General features: G+C 51.4%; 1 protein-coding gene across 1 annotated transcript in view; it reads right to left on the reverse strand.

The window, feature by feature from the left end:
* The window catches only part of PLCG2 (phospholipase C gamma 2), a 137,374-nt gene extending 114,827 nt beyond the window's left edge, over positions 1 to 22,547 (reverse strand). Inside the window, exons 1-2 of the mRNA XM_008139703.3 lie at positions 22,447 to 22,547; positions 16,828 to 17,063 (exon numbers count right to left, since the gene is read on the reverse strand). Of these exons, the coding sequence (XP_008137925.2) occupies positions 16,828 to 17,020 (193 nt within the window). The 5' untranslated portion in view covers positions 17,021 to 17,063; positions 22,447 to 22,547. The remainder of the gene's footprint in view (positions 1 to 16,827; positions 17,064 to 22,446) is intronic.
* Between the last annotated feature and the right edge of the window lie 548 nt (positions 22,548 to 23,095).

A 23,095-nucleotide genomic window follows, 5' to 3' on the forward strand; every position in this document is an offset into this window, starting at 1 on the left:
ATGCACCCAAGCTGATCAGTGCTACCTGGGACAGGCCACGCTTCCAGAAGGTTCTACTGGGACTACTCAGTCATTTGCAGAAGCTGGAAGTGGATGCTCAGGCCCTGGGATCAGGTGCCACACCTCAATCTAGGACAGAGACCCAAGCTGATGGCAAAGCCAGCAGACATGCACCATTCCACGTTTCCAGTCTCTGTGGGAAAATAAAGCCACCCGACTTCAGGAAGCGGGTCATAATTCACCATCATGGTCATCAAAGCAGCTGCCACACAGAGAACACCTGTGCTGCCTGGGGAAGAAGGAAGAATGTGGAGATAACCAAGGCGGTGGGTGAATGCAAAAAGAGGAAAGAGGTATATTCTAGGACCCGCTGTATGATACAGTAGCTCAGGGGTGGGGAACCTTTTTTTTTTTTAATTGATATTTTTAGAGAGAGGAAGGGAGAGGGATAGAGAGATAGAAACATCTATAGAGACAGGAACATCATCGATCAGCTGCCTCCTACACACTCCACACTGGGGATGGAGCCCACGATCCAGGCATGGGCCCTGACGGGGAATCGAACTGTGACCTCTTGGTTCCTAGGTCGATGCTCAACCACTGAGCCACACCGGCCAGGCAGGGAACCTTTTTTCTGCTGAGGGCCATTTGGACATTTATAACATCATTCGAAGGCCATACAAAATGAGCCTGCTATATTTGGTCAAACATTTAATTAACTCACCCCTAATGCCTTGGCAGGGCCAGACCAAAAGATTCTGTGGGCCTCATACGGCCCACGGGCCAGACATTCCCCATCCCTGCTGGTTACTGGCCCGATTTGGCTATCGAACACTCAAAACTAAATTGGTCCAACCTGAGACGTTCGGTGGGTATCAAACACACACCAGATTTTGAAGACTCAGACCAAAAACAAGAATTTTAAATCTCATTAATAATTCCATTGTGTCCATGTTGAAATAATACTTTGGATATACTAAGTTACATGACCTTTATTATTAAAATTAATGTCACCTCTTTTTCTTTTTACCTTTTTTAATGCGGTGTCCAAAAAATTTTTAAACGATACACATGGCTGGTAGTGATGGATCACATATCTCTTCTGGACAGCGCTGTCTAAAGTAGCCCAGGTGGTCTACAGCAGAATGGAGAGGTGGGCAGCAATGTGACTGGGACGGGAGAAGAGGGAGGGAGGAGTCAGCTCAGATCTTTTGCCCACTTTTTAATTGGATTGCTTGTTTTATTATTGTTGAGTTTTAAGAGTTCTTTTATATTTTGGATACAAGTCTTTTATCAGCCATGTGTTTTGCAAACATTTTCTCCCAGTCTGTGGCTTCTCTTTCCAATCTCTTAATCTACATTTTTACGGCAGATGGTGGTTGGGGAAAACGGGCCTGCTGTAGTTCCCCTAGGAAGTCTGGTACCCTTGGGCAAGTCACCCAAGCTCACTTGACTCACAGAAAAAGGGTTTAAGTCACAAGTATATTGTGATGACTGGAAACTGTACATGAGTATCCCTATGCATGATGAATGGTACATATGTGCTTATAGTGCTCAGCACAGTGTTGACGCGTGGCAGGTGCTCAAAAAATGCAAAATTACATGCCTTCCAGGTGCTCCCAAACTTTTAGGAACATGCCCCTGTCCTGGTACCAGCAGTGCGCCTCCCCAATTCCATTTCCCCCAACTCCTCTCAGGGGGTGGCTGGCAGCCAAACAGCAGGCAGAGGGGCTCGAGTGAGCAGTGAGGAAGTAAGCAGGCATTTCCAGGGCTCCATGAACAGATCACTAAGAATGGACACCCTGGACCATAATATCAAACCTTGAAAGCATGGAAAGTCTGTGCCATGCTTCACCCTCAGCATAGGGTGAACTTAAACGTTTACTAAGAGAACTAAGACAGGCCACCACCTTCAATAAACGATTCCTCTCTCCCCAAAAAGCTGTAATGGTTAAAACTTGTGGTTCTAGACTCCAGCCTGGATTCATATCCCTATTGATCAGTGGCCACGCACAGGTGCTCCCCCGCTAAGCTTTCCAGAGTGCTATACTCATCTGCACATAGTGAGCAGCCCATGGCAACGCTACACTAAGGAAAGTGAAACTAAGATTGGAATGCTGCCCGCAGAAAGCAAAGGGTTGATGAGAAAACATTGCATCAGCTAAGACGCATAAATAATGCGCTCTGTGTAACACAGAACAACGAGCCACCCGGGAAATGCAAATCAGAACCACAGTGAGATGCGACTTTACCCCCACTAATACAGCTATCATCAAAAAGAAAGATAATAACAAGTGTTGACGAGGACAAGCAAAAACTGGAACCTCATGCAATGCTGGTGGGAATGTAAAATGGTGCAGCCACTTTGGAAAACAGTCTTGGCAGCTTCTCAAACAATTAAACATAGAGTGACATGTGACTCAGCAATTCCACCCTTAGGTATACATCCAAGAGAATGAAAACATAGTCACACAAGACTTGCACACACATGTTCACAGCAGCATTATTCATAAGAACCCAAAAGTAGAAACAACTCAAATGTATACCAACTGATGAATGGATAAACAAACTGGTCTATCCATTCAGCGAAATATTATTCAGCCATAAAAAGGAATAAACTCAGACATGCTACAACATGGATGAACCTTGGCAATATTATCCTATCTAATAAAGACAGAATATGCAAATTGACCATCACTTCACGACAAAGATGGCAGCGCCCACAACCAATAAGGAGGGAATATGCAAATTAACATGACAAAGATGGCAGCGGCTGGCCTGGAGCGAAGACAGGAGGCTGCTCCTGGCCCTGGAGCGCAGGCGGGAGGCGGCAGCCAGAGCAAAGGCCCGGGTCCTGGGTGCCAGAGGGAAACCGGTGCCGGCAGCCAGGGGAAGAAAGGCCTATTTTTGCACGAATCTTCATGCATCGGGCCTCTAGTCTATAATGATAAAAGTGTAATATGCTAATTAGACCGGACGTCCCTCTGGACAAAGCCACAGTGGGCGGGGGCCAGGGCCAAGGCCCTTGAATGAATTTCATGCATCGGGCCTCTAGTATTAAATAAAACAAGTCAGATACAAAAAATTGCATGATTCCATTTATATGAAATGTCCAGAATGAGCAAATCTACAGACAGAAGGTAGATTCCCCCCCTAAAAGTAAAAGTTATAGCTCAACAGCACACGTTTACTGAGCAGCTAACCTACTGGGGGCGCCTGGTGCCAGACGCTAGACACACAGAGACAAGACACCACTCGCCTCAAGGAACTATAGTCCAGTCTTTTCATTCCACACCCGACTCTGGCTGGCAACTCGGCGAGCCATACAATTTTTAGAACCAGCTTCAAAATGGAAGGTCATTAAAAGCCTTATTCTTTTATATATATATATATATTTTTTTATTATTGATTTTTTACAGAGCGGAAGGGAGAGGGACAGAGAGCCAGAAACATCGATGAGAGAGAAACATCGATCAGCTGCCTCCTGCACACCCCCTATTAGGGATGTGCCCGCAACCAAGGCACATGCCCCCGACTGGAATCGAACCTGGGACCCCTCAGTCCGCAGGCCGACACTCTATCCACTGAGCCAAACCAGTTAGGGCCTTATTCTTTTTTTTTTCTTTTTTTTTTAAGATTTTTTTTTTTTTTTTTTTATGATTTTACAGAGGAAGGGAGAGAAACGTAGAAACATCAATGAGAAGGGAAACATCAATTGGCTGCCTGCACTGTCCTCACCGGGGATCGGGCCCACAACCCAGGAATGTGCCCTGACCAGGAATGGAACTGTGACCTCCTGGTTCATAGGTTGATGCTCAACCACTGAGCCACACCAACCGGGAAAAAGCCTTATTCTTGAGAAAGGAAAACGACTCCTCACCTATATCCCAGAAGATGGCTGTTCCACTAACACCTGGGCTGAGCAGTCAGAATCACTGGAACAAAATCCCAGCCGTCACCTTGGAAAGTTCCTAGGCCTCCCTCCACATCAAGTTCCTCACCCAGATCAGGAAAATGCCAACTTCATGTGTGTATTGAATGAGGACATGCCAGCAGCCTCGGTCCACAGGACAAGCGCCTACATCTTCCTGCCATCCCAGGTGGTCATGCTATTGTCACGTTGAGAGCCACAAGTCTTTAGGGCAGTGATGGCGAACCTATGACACGCGTGTCAGCACTGACACGCGTAGCCATTTCTGATGACACGCGGCCGCATGCCGAGGATGAAACATTTGCTGCTCCTGAGGATGAAACATTTGCGACTAGAGTCTTGGAGTTAGTTTTTTCCTCAAAGTGACACACTACCCGAGTTATGCTCAGTTTTTTGGCAAAGTTTGACACACCAAGCTCAAAAGGTTGCCCATCACTGCTTTAGGGGAATCGAGCTGATACTTTCGAGCCTGGACCAGAATAAATATCAAACCAGGTGGAGGAGGAAGCACAAACCACACTCATAAGACCCTTCGTTTGCAGGAGAATTCTGTATCTGTAACAGCTGGAAAAGTCGACAGACGCCCAGGTGCTGCCCGGGCGGGGAGCGGGGGGGGGAAGGGGTGACATGAGTTGGTGCAGCTTTCCTGAGGACAACTGAACACTCTGCCCTGAACAGCCTGTCCTTCCTCCCAGAAGTTCTTTTAGAAATTTATCCTATGGAAATTACAGGGACGTGCCTAAGAGTTAGCTATGAACATGTTCATTCCCAGCCCTGGCTGGCATGGCTCAGCTGGTTGGAGTGTCGTCCCATACACTGAAAGATCAAGGGTTCGATTCCTGGTCAGGGGACATGCCTGGGTCGCAGGTTTGATCCTCAGCCCCTGTTGGGGTGCGTATGGGGGCAGCCAATCAATGTTTCTCTCTCACATTGATGTCTTTCTCTCTTTCTCCCTTTCCCTTTCCCTCTCTCTAAAAATTAATAAACATATCCTCCGGTGAAGATTAAAAAAAAAAAAAAAGTTCCTGGGATCAATGTGTGACACAACAAAACAATAAACTATGTAATCTCCAAAAATAGGAGATTGGTTAACAAATAAGACTAAAGTGGAAAACTGTAGCCATTTCAAACAAAACAGAAGCATACACTTGGAAAATTTTTCACAATTGGAAACAACCTAAGTATCCATAATGAAAAGGACAGATGAATTCTCAAGGTGTACTGAGGCCATTAACAGCAGTCAAATATAACACTACCTATAATGATGTGGATACCTCACAAGTATATACTAGTTATAGAATAAAATGTTTAAAATAAATGTAAAACATATGCATGGGAACAGTAATTATCACATGACACTGATTTCTCTAGGTAATGAGGGGTATATATGAGGACTTAGCAATATTTATAATATTTTCTTTCTTAAAAACAAACAGCTCTAGCCGGTTTGGCTCAGTGGATAGATCATCAGCCCGCAGACTGAAGGGTCTCGGGTTCAATTCCAGTCAAGGGCACATACCTCGGTTATAGGCTCAATCCCCGGGCCAGTCAGGGCACATGCCGGAGGCAACCAATCGATATGTCTCTCTCACATCAATGTTTCTCTCTCTGTGTCTCTCCCCCTCCCTTCCACTCTCTCTAAAAATCAATGGGAAAATGTCCTTAGGTGAGGATTAACAACAACAACACAAAGACCCAAAGCAAATACTAGGATTTGTCTAAATTGGTTAGAAGGGTGTATTCATTTGCTGTGGCTGCTAAATAAATTACTACAAACTTAAGTGGCTTAAGACAACACAAATTTATCCTCTTACAGTTCTGGAGCTCAGACATCCAAAATGGGTCTCACTGGGCTAAAATCAAGTTGTCAGCAGGGCTCTGGGGAGAATCCATTTCCTTGCCTTTTCCAGCTGCTGGAGGCACCAGCATCCCTTGGCTCATGGACCCCTCCTCCCTCAAAGCCCCTGATTCCATCCCTCTGACCTCTGCTTCTGTCATCACAGCTCCTTCTCGTCCTCTGACCCTCCACCCTCCCTCTTTCAGGAAGGACCCTTGAAATGACATCAGGCCAACTCAGGTAACCCAGAATAACTCTCGACCTCAAGGTCATTAACTGAATGGCATCTGCAACGAGACTTTTACTCTAGTATAGCACCGTGGTCGGCAAACTGCGGCACATGCGGCTCTTTGGCCCCTTGAGTGTGGCTCTTCCACAAAATACCACGGTCTGGGTGAGTCTATTTTGAAGAAGTGGCGTTAGAAGAAGTTTAAAAAATGTGGCTCTCAAAAGAAATTTCAATCGTTGTACTGTTGATATTTGGCTCTGTTGACTAATGAGTTTGCAGACCACTGGTATAGCATAAATGGTGTCATAGGTTCTGGAGATTTGGAAGTGGACATCTCTATTTTGACTACTATAGTATAGAGAAATAATAATAGTAACAACAATAGCAACTGCAGCTGACTCTTACTGAGTGCTGCGGGACGCTGAGGCACTATCCCAAAGTGTGCCATATAACGAGCTTACCTAATCCTCGTGAGAATCCAGTGGGGAGGCACCACTATGATCCCACTTGACAGATGGGTCCAGTGAGAGCTAAGTAACCCGGCCATGGTCACACACATTGTAAGCGTCAGAGTCAGAGCTTAGAGAGCTTGCTCTTGAGTCCATAGGTGTTTGTTTGTCGTCTTAGTCTCTACATTCATCTCAGTGTCTAAAACAGCTCACAGTAATAACAATAAAACATGGTCCCAATGTAACACAAAATGAAAGGGGCATATTATTTAAAAGTATTATGAAAGGACTCATTTTATAAAAATGGATCTATGTCTTGCAAAAAAAAAAAATATCTGGGAAGGTGTACACCAACTGGGTGGGGGTGAAGGGGTTGTTACCCTACCCAACTGCAGCTAAAAATGTTCCTACTAATGAATACATGTTACTTCTGCAATGAGAAAAAAACTGAAAGTTGTTCTAATTAGGGGAAATAAAACAAGGTCAGATCAGGCCAGCTCAGGACTGCCTTAAACAGGAAATCAGCACAAGGTTCATACTTGGCCACCCCGGCTTGGGTCCTCCTTGCCTTCCCAGGGACACAGGTCCTCCTCCAGCCAGTCCCCGGGCCAGTGTTTGGGGGGGGGGGGCGGGGGGGCGGTGCTGCTCCCATCAGCAGGGGCTGGCAGCAGGCCAGGAGTGGCCTGGAGTGGCCGGGCTGTGATCACTGTCCTTTACTAGTCTCCATTTTACAAATTAGCAAGTTCCCATGGTTTTCTTTGTCCGAACAGAATCCTTCTTCACAGGCACAGCCCCCCAAACCCAGGCCCACCGTGACTACCAGGACAACTCATACAAGATGAAAGCAGCATCTCACAGCTTCTTCCCAACTGTGCCAGGAGGGCGCAAAGGGCCTCTTGTGCCCCAAACTGACGTCATCACTGATTCTGTTCACACAACTTCACCCCTGCCCTGTTGACACTCCTCCTCCAAGTCCAGGCCTCCCCGGACTCGACTCGCAGAAGGGAAAAGGCAAGGAGCTGAGCTTCCTGCCTACACCTCTTGCTCCAACCCAAGGGGCCTTAACTCCAATCGGACCCTTACACCCAGGCCCAGTACAGCAGGAGGAGGAAGCGTCCACACGTGTGGGCTCCGCCACACCTCCAGTGCCCGCGAGTGCATGAGGGCCAGGCACCCTGCCAAGTACACGTTACATACACTTACAAACTGAATGCTCACCATATCCCACAGGGTGGCTCCGTCATTACCCCATCTCACAGAAGAGTAAACAAAGGCACAAAGAGGCTAAGAGGCTGAGTGGGTTGTCCAGGGTCCCATAGCCAGTAAGCACAGGGCCAAGACCAGAACTGTAGTGTGGGTAAAGAGGAAGTTGTCACAGAGACGTCCTGTCTTAACCCCAGACACTTCTGTGTCTGGAGAGAAAGAGGGGCAGAGGCTAAGAGGGCATCCAGTCCTTTCCCTGATCCGTCTGCTACCATGTGTGAAGCATCCACTGTGGGGCGGGCATAGCCTAGCTGCTGGGGACCCTCCTCGGTGAGAGAACAGATGGGTCCCTGCCTCCCAGAGCTCCTAGTCTGGGGCGAGGACCCTGAGGACCTGGCTCTGGGTCAGGCACTGCCAGGGGACAGCAAAGTCGCCACCAGGATTTCTGGCTTCCACTTCACACTGCACAGCACTTAAGTCTCTCCCAGGGCAAAACAAGACCCATCACTTTGCTGGTCTGATATGCCGAAATGCACGCTAAGGTAGATGGAGTGGCGGGGCAGGCGGTGGGAGCGATCTCCTCTCCAAAAGGATGCACCAAGAATACCTCCTGACAGCCCCCTCCTCTAGACAGACATCCAGGAGAGATCTGACTTACACCAACTATCCAGGAACCTCTAATTACACAAAGTGGGACACACCTGCATTCCAGAGCCTGGCACTGTTGCAAGGGACAGCGGCTTCCTGTGCCCTGCCCTCTGGCTTCTCAGAGCTGGATGGGCCCACACTTCCACTGCCTCTCCTCTCCTCACGACGGCCAGATGGAGTTCTGGGCTGGGACACCTAGTTCCCCAAATCCAGACATAAAGAGACCCATGTCCATGCCCTGCAGCCATAGGTGTGTAGAACTGGGTCAGCCATAGCTCACTGGACCTGGACCTGGTCCTCCGAGGGGGAGGCCTGGTTGCTTGGAGTAGAGGTTTCAAGGGGATATGGGAGAGAAGCAAGAGGCATAATAGCAAGAACAAACCTTACCTAGTATTTCCCAGGTACCTTTCTGAATGATTTGCCTACAGGAACTCATCTGATCCTCCTAACAACCCTACAAGGTGGGTACTGTCGTTCTTCCCATTTTATAGGTAAGGAGACGGAGGCACGTAGAAGTAAGTCTCTTGTCCAAGATCACACAGCTAATAAGCCACAGAGTCAAATCCAAGCGGGCTGGCTCTGTTTCCCACACTGAACCAGTACACTACCCTGCCTCTGTTGCCCTCTGACCCAAGCCAAATCCAGTGCAGCCAGGAAACAAGATGACACTTGGAATACACTTCAATTCCTTTACAACAAACTCCAACTTATCACAACATCTGTGGCCAAATGGATACATCAATGGCCCAGCTCACGCCACCGCCCCCATCTGCTAGGGCTGCTGTAACAATGCACCACAAATGGGTGGCTTAACAAGAGAAATCCATTGTCTCATGTTCTGGAGGCTGGAAGTCCGAACTCTAGGCGTTGGCAGGGTCGGTTCCTTCTGAGGGCTGGGAGGATGTGTTCTGGGCCTCCCTCCAGCGGCTGGTGATGGCTGGCAATCTTTGGTGTTCCTTAGCTCGCAGATGCTTCACTCCAATCTTTGCATCTACCATCACATGGCCTTCACTCCGTGTGTATGTTTGTGCGTATGTGTGTGTGTGTGTGTGTGTGTGCGCGCGTGTGTGTGTTCTTATAAGGGCACCAGTCATACTGGAATAGGGGGGTCAACCCTACACTTAACTAATTACATCTGGAATAACCCAATTTCCAAATAAGGCCATTCTGAGGTGCTGGGGGTTAGGGCTTCAATATATGAATGGGGGGCAGGGGGGGTAATTCAACCCATTTCAGGGGCCCAAAAGCCCTGAAGAAGCCAGACTACATTCAGCAACAGGAGATGCCCTCTAACCTGCTCCCCCTCACCAAAGCTGACCAGAGAGGTCTCTGGCCTCGAAACAGCCAATCCCCGTGCACTGGCTCAAAGGATCTGGCCAATCAGAGGCCTCTCTCAGGAGTCCATCCTTGGGAGGCCGGGAAGCCAAAGCTTTTGCTAATGGGGCCACACAGAGAGTTGAGGTGGAGAGAGGCTTTGCTGGCAAGGGTCAAGCCATGGCTGCGAGGAAACCTAAGAGGGCAGGGACAAGGCCGGTCTATGAACAGATGTCGCCTCCAGTTGCTCTTGTCTCAGACAGGATGGAAGAGACCTCAGTGCCACCACCTTCCCTTCCCCTGAGGCCCAGTGGTAAGGCTATTCATTTTCCTAGATTCATACAAGACCTCCCAAATCCCTACAATTATCTATTCTTAAGTTTAGCATCAGTGGGGCTCCTATAGCCACCTCTGCACCCTCCAAAATTAGGGCTGTGGAAGCACCTGGGAGATGCCCCCCAAACCCATTTCTTCTCTTTCCCAGCATCCTTTGCAGCTAGTCACAGGCCAAGTTCTGCTCAATGGGAGGTGGAAACCTCTACCTTCAGGACTGGCTCATAAAACCCTGCTAAGCCATCTTCTACTCTTCCTCTACCCCCACTTGCTCGCTGGACAGGGGATCCCGCGGTGGCCTCAGATGCCTTAGGGGTCAGTGATGCCACCAGCCAACAGAGTCCCCCTCCCCCCCATCCCAGTGGATCATGACTTGAGTGATCAAGTTGTATCGCATCACTGCGTCATGTGTCACTGCAGTTAGCCTTCCCTGGCTAATGCAGAAGCTTGATACCTGTGCCCTCTTCCTGGAACGCTCTCTCCCCAGAGCTTCCCATGGCCTCCTCCTCCCCACCCTTCAAATCTCAACTCACATGTCACCTTCAGAGAGGCTTTTCTGATGCCTGCCCAATTACAATAGTGTTCCTGACTTGTCCTCCTTGTCACGGAGCCGTTCCTTTCCTTCCTGGCATCCATCACAATCCAAAATGACTGAATGATTAACTTTTCTTATCTTTCCTATGAGGCTGTAAGCTCCTCTAGAGAGCTCACTGTTCTGTTCCCTTCATCCCCAATGACAAGCATAATACCTGACACATACCTCTTTGAGTCTTTGCTAAATCAGCAAAGGAACAAATTCTAAGATCAAGTACCCGTGGACCGGGACAGAAGACAAGCCTGGAATGATCACAGATACCGATTCCTCAACCATCCAGCATGCAAGCAGGTCTGTCTCAATGTCAGGAATAAAAAGTTGTTTTCACACCAGCAGGCTCCAACGTGGAGAGTGTATATCCCAGAAGGGGAGCTGGACAATCCATTGGGTGCAGCAAGGAAAATCACTATATAAATGGAAGTTCTACTATTCATCTCACCCTTTCTATAATGCCATTCCCCTTTATGTTTGGTAACGGTGACAACATCGATGATGGCAAGGAGGACAAGAGCAGCAAATACCTGAGCACCTGCCTCCAGTGTGCCCGGCCCTGCTGAAAGCAGTTACATGTATCACTTCATTTAATCCTCACCAGAGCCTAGGGAGGCAGGTTCTCTCATTATCCTCATTCTATAGATGTGGAAATGGAGGCACAAGGAGGTGACATGAGTGGTCCAAGGTCACACCCCAACTCAGTGGGAGGTCTAGCACAGGAGCCCAGCACTCGGGCTCGGAGTCCGTGCTGTTGAAGACTATAGCTGCACAGCCAGAACTGACAGGTAAGTGAGTTTACAGCCACTGGGACTCTGGCTGATCTTACTTCTGATGGATGTGTGACTAGAGGATCCTGGGACCACTTTGTACTTTCACAGAGTAGATTTCTTATTCTTTTCTTTGTGTGTGTGTGTGTGTGTGTGTGTGTGTGTGTAGATTTTTTTTTAATTTTTTTTTATTGATTTCAGAGAGGAAGAGAGAGAAATAGAAACATCAATGATGAGAGAGAATCATTGATTGGCTGCCTCCTGCACGCTCCCTACTGGGGATCGAGCTCACAATCCAGGCATGTGTCCTTGATCAGAATCGAACCTGGGACCCTTCAGTCCACAGGCCGACACTCTATCCACTGAGCCAAACCAGCTAGGGCTTAGATTTCTTTTTAGACAGGAGATGCCAGTGAGAAAAAAAAAATCTGCTTTAGCCGAAACCGGTTTGGCTCAGTGGATAGAGCGTCAGCCTTCGGACTGAGAGGTAGGGAGTGTGCAGGAGGCAGCTGATCGATGTTTCTCTCTCATCGATGTTTCTAACTCTCTATCCCTCTCCCTTCCTCTCTTTAAAAATTCAATAAAATATATTTTTAAAAAATCTGCTTTATACTATTTTGAAGACATTTTGATAAAATAACCAATTTCAAAAATACTCATTTTTTTTCATGCATCAGAATCCCAAGCATGGGTTTCAGAATTGGCTGAGAGGCCCCACGACCCCAGTTCTCCTCCCCGGCTCTGCTCCCGCTTGTCCATGCTGCCATGTCCGTGGTCTCCTGGCACCTCTGCCTCCCGCTGACCAGGGCACCTCTGGAATCTCCTTCCTCGTGGCGTCGCCAGCGCCTGGCAGAGCGTGTCCTCTGCACGCCGCAGGGACGGCTGCGCTCCCCTCCCGGGTGACAAAGTGTGAGCACTGCGGCTCTCGGGCCCCCATCAGGATGCTTCCCCGTCACACAGAACTGAAAGGTCTCCGAGATGATGTAGGAGCAGGAAGACGATTTCAGGCTCCGAAGGCAGACAGGACGAGAGAAACTGTAGCTCTGCCCCTTCCTGCATGTGTGGCCCTGGGCGTGTCATGTCACCCAGTCTCCCTGAGACTCGGCTTCCTCAAAAGTAAAGCGGGATGGTCGCTGTCTCCCAGGGCCACTGTGAGGATCCATTACAGGTGGCCGCTGCTGCTGCTACTACTACTACTACTATCATCATCATCACCATCGGACAGGCAAGCCGAGAGCCTAATACCAAGGACACAGAACTGCTCTGTCTTTGAGCATTCCTCATTCGGGGCAGCCACATCTTGCTCAAAAGGAGCAGACAGAGAAGTGTCCGTGAAAACTGCAGGAGAAAAGCCTCTTCAGTCGAGACGGATGCCATCCAAGCCCTCAGACGTGGCTTAGCACCACACCAACCAGACTCCACCAACAGGTGGCACCGAGGTGGCTCCTGGGACACATTCCAGGCCTCACGAACGGACGAGATGCAGGAGGACCCCGAAGTTCAACTCAGAAAGGGCCCCGAGCAGGCGGCTCTGTACAAAGTCGGCTCAGCTGGTCCCCGGGAGGAAAGGAAAACCAGAGACTCTCGGGGAGCCGACTCTCAGGGAGGGAACCTCTTCCTGTGTTCTGTTCCCATTGTGCCCTGTTTCCCGCATATACAAAAGTACATGAAATAAACCCATTTCCTTTCACCCAGTAAGTCAGGAACTATCATTATCTCGCTTGTCACACACCTCGTAGAGGGCAGAGCGGGGATTTGAACCCAGAGTCCAGGTGTGCTCGTGGTTGCTGGCTCCCAGGTGCTCACCATCAGTGTCTTCCCTCCCTGGACGGGCATGTGTGCCACTTTCTCTCCACGAGGAAATTCCACATTCTTCTTCTTTTTTTTTTAATCCTCACCCGAGGATATGTTTTTATGGATTTTAGGGAGAGAGGAAGGGAGAGGGAGGGAGAGAAACATCGATCCATTGCCTCGCATACACGCCCTGACCAGGGATAGAACAGAAATTCCCCGTTCATGAACCTGAGCCGCCGCGGTGACCTGAGCTGGTGCAGGTGGCTGGACCTCTGAGGCTCAGGACTGCAGCCCCTGCCCGGACCCCTGGAAACACACCCTGGGGACCACCCGGAGCCATGTCCCAAGTGCAGCTCCACCGGACGCCGGGCAGTCAACCATCTGGCTAAGCCCAGTCCTCCAGCATTACCACCAAGGCAGCAGTGGGAGCGAAGATTCTGGAACCTTCCAGCCCAGGGGAAATACCAAATTCAGTTCCACCAAATCGCCACAGCCCAGGCCACAAAGAATGGAGGAATTACCCAGCCAAAACCTCAGACCCACACATCTCCTCGCTCAGATGCGATGGCAGCCACTGAGCCCACTCGGGATGGCCCATCTGCTGGCCTCCCAGCAAGCCTCTCCCTGGACTCCCCACACAGGCATCTGCTCCGCTGCGAGGCCTCCCCCACTTCCCATCACCTGCCCCGCCCAATGGACAGAGCCTGTCCTCCTCACAGGCACCCAGTGCAGACCCTCACTGTGGGGGTGACACGCAACCCCACCTTGGCTGGTGGCTGAGTCTGCTTCCCCTCCAGGGCCGGGACCTCATCCCCCCTCAGCAGAGTCTAGGTCCCAATAGGATAGCAAATACGGGCCGAACGCATCAAACAGCTCCGCCATGAAAGGGTCCAGAGAGAAGCCCTATATACCCAGGGATGCTTTATGGCTCTAAACAAGTCAACACACGGCCCGGACCAGTTTCTCCACCTCGGCACCACTGACACTTGGTGCTGAAATCTGTTTGTAGTGGGGCTGTCCGCGCATTGTGAGGTGTTCAGCAGCATCCCTGGCTTTGGTTCACTCCCTAGATGCCATGAGCACCCTCCCCCTCCACTATCACAACTAAAAATGTCTACAGACATTTGCCATGTGCCCGGGGGCATCGCCCTGGTGGAGAGAACCCCTCACTGCTCTGGACAGTGGGATCTGTGTGAGTCTGGCCTCATCCAGGCCCCCAGGAAGGGCGCGACACCTGCCAGAAGTCACATACCACAGGCCCCACAACCACACGCCTGCTCCCTCATGCCAGCCTGCCCCTCACAGACCTCACGGTTACCTGCAGTCCCTGCTGATTAGGACCCTTGAAGAACACTGCAGTGGGGGAGGGGGAGTTATCCCCTCAGGGCATCTCACTGACAACAGGAGGCTGAAAACTTGGCCCTAAGAGTCCCCCGCCCAGGGCCCAAAGGCCCGCTCGCTCATTCCTAAGCTCTTTACCCCAGAATTGGCTTTTCCAGTCGCTTTACAAACACACCAACACAGCCGCCTCCCACAGGGCTGCCAGAGCATGATCAAAAACACCAATGGGGCCACATCATCGTCTTCTCGAAACCGGTTAATGGATCCCACCAGACAATGTCCGAACACCTGAGCCAGACCGCCACCCGCAGAGCTGGCTGCCGCTCGGTTACCACTACACGGCAAATGTAACAGCAGCGGCGCCCGAGGGCTAAATGCCCATCCCGTGCGACTGCGTTGAACCCTTCTGGCATATTCCCCCCTTCATTCATTCCCAACTATCACTGTGTGGAGTGGGCACCTATGTTATGCCCAATCTATAGATAAGGGAATTCAATCTCAGAAAACAGATGTAACTTGCCCACGGTCACACAGCAAAGCTCACCGAACGCTGCTCCACTCAGTGGCACAACGTAGGCTCCAGGAGGAGGTGAGTCTCATCTGATTACTGCTGTGTCTCCGGTGCCTAGAACAGGCCTGGCAGAGCAGGCATTCAAAAATGGGAGGGAGGGAAGGAGGGAGGGAGGGAAAATGGATGGGAAGGAAGGTTGTAGAACAGTATATGTCAAACCTAGCTAATTACCATGATCAACTGGGAGTCTATTAACTGCAATGCTCAGTCCCAACCAACCTCGGCAGTGACACCATCCTTAGCCACCCCAGGGAGAAGGGGGAATTGCTTTCAGTTAACTGAGAGGGAGAACTACCTGGCATGGATTTCAGGAGCCAAATCCTGTCTGGTGCCCCTCAGAACGGGCTTCAGGAGAAGGTTCCAGCAGCCTATGCTTTCGAAAGCCCCCAGGTGTTTCTCATGGTCAGCAGGACCCATCCACTCAGCGTGGCACACCTGTATTTACGGTCAGTGCCCTGCAGCCTCCTCCTCCTCCCTTCCCCCCTCCCCCCACTGCAGCTGCAACAGGTTTCTGAGCCACCTGAGAGGTCGAGAGTGGCCAAAGCAAACAAAGATGGGAAGAAAGCTGGCTGCTTCCACATAGTTTCAAAGCGGGGCTTCGGGCTCTGGGCCCTCCGAGGCCCCCTTGGCTCCGAAGCGAGGAGCAACCTTGGGGAAGCTGTTTAATCCCACACATGACAAGAGAAACCAAATGAAGAATGACACCAAGCTACCTGACTCTACCTGTGAATGGCCCAGTTCAGAACCGCATCACGGTGTGGAGGAAGGCGTGGGGAGCCGGTCCTCCCACACACCGCACGGGCTGCTGTGGGGTGTTGTCAAACTCCCAAGTTAATTAATGCTCTTTAACTCGGGAGTCACTCTTATAGGAAGTTGTCCTTCGGATAGCCCCATACAGGTATAGAAAATAGAATGCACGGATAACCCTCATGCACGGCGGGTGGGAATGTAAAACGGTGCAGCCAGTTGGAAAACTGTCTGGCAGTTCCTAAAATGATTAGACACAGACAACACTCCTAGGCATATACCCAAGAGAAACGAAAGCATGCAGCCACACAGAAACGTGTACATCAACGTTCATGGCAACACTGTTCCTAATCGCTCTCTCTCTCTTGCCCCGCTCCTCCTTTCCACTGTCTCTAGAAATCCATGGGGAAAAAATATCCTCAGGTGAGGATTAACATTTTTTTAAAGTAGTCAATACTACTTTAAATGCAAATTAAAACAAGTCTCTGCAACTGAAACTTGCTTAATTAAGTCTCCTCACTCTGTTAAAAAACAGTCTTAGAAACTTTAGGAACTGAGCCTATTGCCTCATCTAAGGGGGGTGGGGAAGGGAAGACACCTCCACCAGAACCAGAACCTCATCTGAAAGCTGCAGAGCATGCTCTGTCCACATGAGCTACAGTCAAGGCCTCTCACTCTGTGGTTTGCAGTGAAATGAAACAGACGTGTATCAGGCTACCAAGCTCTGAGTTTCCACAAACTCTTGGCCTGTTAGACCCTAAGAGGGCAGAGAGCTTGACCATCGACAGGAACCAAAGGACCCAGATGCTGTCAGACTGAGCACAGCCCCTGCTGGCCCAGGTGAGCTATCTGGGTGTCATTTCCAAGTTGGCCTTAGAAGACACTGGCTGAACTTCTCCCACCTGCTCTAAACCCCATCAGAGACCCAGACGAAGTGGCCACACTTCCATTTTTAGAACAGAAGAAGGTATCAAAACAACAACGGCAGTGACAAGTGAAGGCAGGAAGGTGAGAAGCCGCACAGGCCAGGCCACAGGGAGGCAGGCCGCACTGCCCTGCCCGGCAGGTACTCACGGAAGCCCTCGATCTTGTCGGCCGTCTTACTCCACGCCACCTGCCGCGTCTCCATGATCACCTGGACGGTCCTGCGCTCCGGGGTGGACTTGCGGAAGCTGAACACGGTCATCACGGTGCCCAGCTCCAGGGCTCTCTTGATCTGACTCTTCTCATATTCCGGAAGGGCGTCCACGTGGACCATGGTGGTCATTGTTGGCCACTCCAGGGAGGAGGAGGAGCGAGGAACAGGGAGGCTGGAGGGCAGGATAGAGGAATGTGAACTGGCTTTAGTTAACTGAGGAGGATTTAGGTAACAGGGCTTGGACTTCCAGAGCCAAATCCCGTCTCACGCCCACGAGGACGAGTTTTAGGAGAAGATCCTAGTGGCAGCGAATTGCTGGCCGCTCAGACCCACACCGAGGTTTAAATGGAAGTGGAGGTATGGGAGGACACCCCTGACCTCAAGGGCCCAACCGTCACCCAGGCTTTGAATAACCAAATCGCCCCAGCCTGGCCGAGAGCCCCTCCCTCCCCACACACTTGCATGCTGTAGAATATTTGAATAGTCAAAGCAGCCCAGGTTGGCTCCCAGCCCTCATCCCCAACACCGGCATCCTTTTCTATCCTGCCTAGAAATTTCTAACCATCCCTTTATTTCCTAAACGAAGTTGGAAGCAGAAGAAGGAAAACAAAGCTTCAGAATGTGTCCGTGGAGACCTCTGCATGGAAATGGGGCCAACAGGGCAGAAAACCTCGGGGCCCGGCAGCCTCAAGTTCAAGTGCTGGTGTAGGTTCCTGCTGACTGCATGGCCCTGGGCAGGCTGTGTGACCTCTGCAAGCCTCAGAGGCTTCCTTTCTTAGAAAGCTTGGAATGCGATGTCACCAGCAAAGCTCAGCATACAGCAGGTGAACTTGATCACCACCTATTCCCACAAACAGCCGATGTTTAGGAGAAGATTCTAGTGGCAATGAATTGTGTGGCCAAAGAGGCGCTAGGGCCCCAAATCTCAAGGCCTTCCTTGTCTGGCCTCTCTCACAACCACACTCAATCCAACAGCAAATCCAGAAACCCATCTCACCCCTCACCGGTTCTTCCAAGATCTTATACTTGGACTAGAGGCCCGGTGCATGAAATTCGTGCATGGGTAGGGTCCCTAGGCCTAGCTGGTGATCAGGGTTGATCTGTGGGGTAACCGGTGGGGTGATCAGGGGGCCCCTGCTGGCACCCACCTTGGCTGGCCTGGCACCGCCCACTCATTGGCCCCAGCCCCTGCTGCTGCAGCAACCCGTGGGGCAATTGGGGGGGGGGGGGGCCCACTCACACCCACTTTGGCTGGCCTGGAGCCTGCAGGCTGGGGGAAGCTCCTGCATTGAGCATCTGCCCCCTAGTGGTCAGTGCATGTCATAGCGACCGGTCATTCCACCAGTGGTTCCATTGTTTAATCAATTTGCATATTAGGCTTTTATTATATAGGATTATTCTAAGCACCTACTAACTGGTCTCCCTGCTTCTGCCTGCCTCCTACAGACAACTCACAGACCAGTAGCCAGAAGAATGCTTTCAGAAGAGGAGTGAAATCATGTCACTCCTCTGCTCAACCCTGCAGTCCCTCCCTGAGCCCTTGCTCTACACCCTCAACCCCCAATTCTGCCCCCCAAACGTCCAAAGACACACTGCCTGCCACTCAGAGGGGACTTGAACTAAGGCTGGCCCTACACCAAGTCACGGAAGCCCCTGGGCCTCATTCCACATTTGTAAAGAGGAAAATACATGAAAGGTTCTTGTGAGGATTAAGCCAGAAAGTTGTCTTGGCCAAGCATGTCAGACATGTGGCCCACCAGCCGGGAGTTTGACATGTTTGGTCTTGGCCCTTAAAACAAGGATGCAAAGTCAGTGCTCCTGGCATTTAGCTATTGCTGAATCTATTGCCATCAGTTGTTCTGTGTTTCTTCCTTACCTCCTTCCCTCCCTCCAAATCCCTTTAGGAGCCCACAGTTGTTACTCCGTGGAGAGGCAGGTTGTCAGCCAGGGCTTTCTTGGCCTCTACTCTGGCTCTGACTTGCCCAGAGTCTCCTGCCAAGATGCTCAAACTCAGGGCCTCAGTTTCCCCATCTGTAAAATGGGGATAATAGTGCTACCCTGAAGGGGTGCTGGGAGAATGAAAGCTACAATATATACGCAGCCCCCAGCATTTAGCAGGGCCTCAGATAATGTTAATCAGCCAGTTAGTAAATACCTTAATTGAGTGTCAACTCTACTGCCAAGCACTAAGCTGGGAACTAGTAAGCAAATGAGGGGGAAGTGGAGAGAGGCTACTGGGGAGGGGCCCTGAGTTTAGTCTGGGGTTAGGCCAGGAGCTTAGAGGGCTCAGAGAAAGCTTTTGAATCTAATTTTTTTTTTTTAAATGAAGCAGGAGGGAACAGTGTTCTAGGCAGAGGAACAGGCTTAAGCGAAGGCCCTGCAGCAGGACTAAGAGGGTGTGCCAAGAACTCTGCCTGAAGTGAACCTCCCGCCTCTTCACCCTCTAATCCAGGTCCAGGGGAGAAGCAAGGTGCCCATGGCCACTCTCACCCAGTAACTGCTAATTGGCCCTCCCAGGTGCCAGCACCTGCTACACCTGGTTCCTCTCATTCATCTCAATGAGAAATACAAGAAGTGAAAACAAGCCCAAAGGGGTGAAATGATGTGATCAAGGTCATGCAGACAAGGTCATGCACCAGGATTAGAACCCTGGTCTGGATCTCACACCTCTGCTCCTTCAGCACCTGCCTTCTGCGATCAGAATCCCACGGCAGAATTTGGCCAGACAGAAGCTTGTCCAAGGTCACAGAGCTGGAAAGTGGCAGGACCAGGGTTTGCACCTGGTCCCAGCTCCGCAGCTCTTTACCATGCTGACTCTGGAGTTTCCCACTCCCGGGTCTCAAGTCCAACGTGCAGGAGGGCATACAGGGGAAACACACACCCTGTCACACCTCCACTTGTGATGAAACCTGCCAGCCGGAGGCACTGGGGCTCTCCATTCTGTCTGACTCTGGCTCTGGGAGGCCCTCGGATTTAACCATCCTGGGATTCTGGTTACTTCCAGCTCAAAAGCCCAGCGGATTGGCTCCACCATAAACAAGCCTTTCGTGCTGCCTCCGGCCAAGAACTGGAAGGACATCCTCACAGCCACAAGATCCTTGGAATCAAACACCAAAATGCAGCCAGCTCCCGACCCAGGTTTCTAGAGCTGGATGGTCAGCATCTAAAGCAAGGAGGTCTCCGAGGCCTTGACCCCGGGGGAGGCGCACCTGGCCATCACAGGCAATTTCCATTTTGCTTCTGCTTTCAAAAAAAAAAAAAAAAAAGGAAAGAAATAGCCTTGAAATCCCTTTTTTGTTCCTGTTTCTCACCTTCCCTCGGTAACTCTGTAAAATGACTTAGGGTATAAATACAAACGTGGCTGAGATTCAACAAGAGGTTTCACCATTTCTACTTTTCATGTTCTTCTCTTCAAAATAAACTTCTGGGATTCAAGGAGCCAGCACCAGGAAGCAGGGGAGTGTTCTTCTCTTCTGCACATGTTAGGCCAGTACAGGATATTGTACAAAATCCCAGGAAACAATTCTCTGTTAAAAATCAGCCGTCACACCCCTGAGAGGTTACCACCCCTTGTACCGCTTGAGGGATGTATTGCTGCCCTCACACCCACCCTGCAGCACCAGGACTTACGTTGTCACTGCAGACACAGGCAGTATCAGCCACTGCACGTATGGGTTCGGATTAGCTCAACATGTGAGCATCTAGTTATTTTAGGACAACATGTGAGCATCTAGTAAAACATGCATATGCTTTGATCCAATAATCACGTATGTGCAGAAAGAAACACGAACAAAGATGTTCACGGAGGCATCACTTGTAACAGAAAAAAGAGAAAGAAAAACAGCGCGGGAAACAATCTAACTGCCAATCAATTTGGGGGGGGGGGGCGGGAGTTTAGGTAAGAGTCCTGTCAATAAATAATGAAAACACACACCTTAAAGAACACACCATAGCTTTTGGAGAGAATGAGAGTGATTTATAAGCGATTTGATCTGCTGGGAAGGTCATGAGAGAGATGAAAAAAGAGTGGCAAACCAGTCAGTATAAGATAACTACATTTCTAAAAGGCTGTTTACTTACAAGTCCAGGGAGAGCGGTTACTATGGGGGCAGGAAAGAGGGGAGAAAGGATGACAACATTTTATTAATTTAAGCGGTGACAGAGTGGATGAGTTTTTCTTCTTTGTGTGTTCCTGCTTTCTAAACTAAGAACTGCTTTCAGGTGGTCTCACGGGCCACTTTCCACTGACTCCACCCAGCAAAAGGGCTCTGCATGGGGGTGCCCGCTCTGCCTCTTCCAGAGAAGCCTCAGATGCTCAGGGTGTGGCGGTGGGGAGGGTGGGAGGGGGTGGGGGGGGGGGGGCAAGACAGCAGCACCACCGGGCAATTTCAGCATCAGTGAAGCCTGCAGCGGTTCTCTCCCTGAGCCGATCCGCAGGTGGCGCGCGCACCTTCGTAAGCGGGTAAGTGCCTGGGACCGGCCCAGACCCCGAAATGAGTGAGCCCGCCCTGAAGAACTGTAGCTAAGGTTGATGGCCTGAGCCCCACGCAGACACCTTACCCAGAGGCTGAGGAACTAGCCAGGGACGCTTTTCAATAGTAAAGCCCCAGTTCTCAACACAGCCCTGGCGTGGAGCCCGGGGTCCAGGGGAAGAAACTCAACCTGCCCCGGACCACACAGCTGGAACTGAAATTCAAATGAAGTTGACTAAAAAGGCCACCTGTTCCCCTTGAGCCACGTCAGCCCCCTCACCCCACCGTACTCTCTCATCTCAGCCTCATTCAAGAACCGGGTGCTCAGAGCCCCTCCCCAGCCTCCACCGAAATCCAGGCGCCAACCTCCAGTCCCAACGGGACCCATCTTTCCCTCAAATTCTTCCGCTCGGGGGGGTAATGACCTCTTTGGGATTCCAAAACAGAGCCAGGAAAACGCACAGGCGACACACAAAATGATGCACCCGACGGTGGGGTGGAAGAGGGAACCGCGAATGCCCCACCCCCGCCCCCCAACGCGATCCTGGCCTCTCTCTCCTCGGGGAAGGGCTGCGCCTTCGCGGTATCGCGCCGCCGCCACCCCCCTTCTCTCCCTCCCGCCCTCCCTCCCTCCACCACCTGTGCAATACGGGGAAGTGCCGGGCCCGCCTGGCCGCGCGGAGTCGCCGAGCCCTAGGCACCGGGGCGGCCAAAACACGGCCCGACCCCACGCAGGACCCTGCGGCCACCGGAGCCCTGAATGTCAGCGCCAGCGCTCGCTCGGCCGCCCGGGACCGCAAGCCGCGCCGCTTCCTCCGGGTTCCCATTCAAAGCCGGGACTGTCCCAGGGCGAAGTGGCACCAGCCCCGCGAGAGGAAGTGTCCGGTGACCGGGCCCGGACCCCTGCCGTCACCGCCCGGAGCTCCGGCACCGCGGGTGGGGACCGAGACACCGCTCCCACCCCTGCCCGCGCCGGCTGCGCCCCTGCGCAGGTTCCCCCTGGACGCAGCCCTGCAGGAGCGGACCCCGCGGGCGCAGACCACCGGGCGCCCCCGCGCGCTCCCACCAGGGCTGGCCACCCACCTGGCCGCGCCCCGCCGCGGGTCCCGGCTCCGGGGTCCCGCGCGCAGCCGCCCGCCGCGCTCCGGGCACTCCCTGCCGCTCACGCCCTCCGACGCGGACGCTGCTACTTCTGCTTTGGCCGCAGCCGCGCGCCACGTGACTCCTCCGGGGCCAACCCGCCCCCCCCCCGCCCGCCCCCCCCGCGCCCGGCCCGCCCCCCGCACCCCGAGGCGGGCCCTGCCCAGTCTGTGGCTCTGAGCACTCCCGAGGCGGACCTGGCAGGACACTCCAGCCGAGAAAGAAACCGAGCCAGCAGGAGTGGAAGCGAAGTCTCTTGCAAGGTAGAGCGAAAATTTCCACATGGAGTAGCATTTATGGAGCGCCTACTGCATACACGTGTTTTACATACCTTTGATATACTCCTCATAATGACCGAGAATTGGCTGTTCATGGCCCTAATTTGAAATAGGCTGCGCTGGCGTCTGACCGCCTCTTAGCTACCTGGGACAAGCCACTTCAATACCCTCAGACTCACTTTCCCCATCTGTCAGACAGGATCAAAAATAGTGCTGACCCCAAAAGTTTGTTGTAAGGAATGTAGGTTACCAGGTGATTGAGCTTCCATTTTCCCAATGAGATTTTTTTTTTTTATGGCTCACTTTATAAACTT

Source organism: Eptesicus fuscus, chromosome 21, assembly GCF_027574615.1.
Source record: "Eptesicus fuscus isolate TK198812 chromosome 21, DD_ASM_mEF_20220401, whole genome shotgun sequence".
NCBI classification, from domain to species: Eukaryota; Metazoa; Chordata; class Mammalia; order Chiroptera; family Vespertilionidae; genus Eptesicus; species Eptesicus fuscus.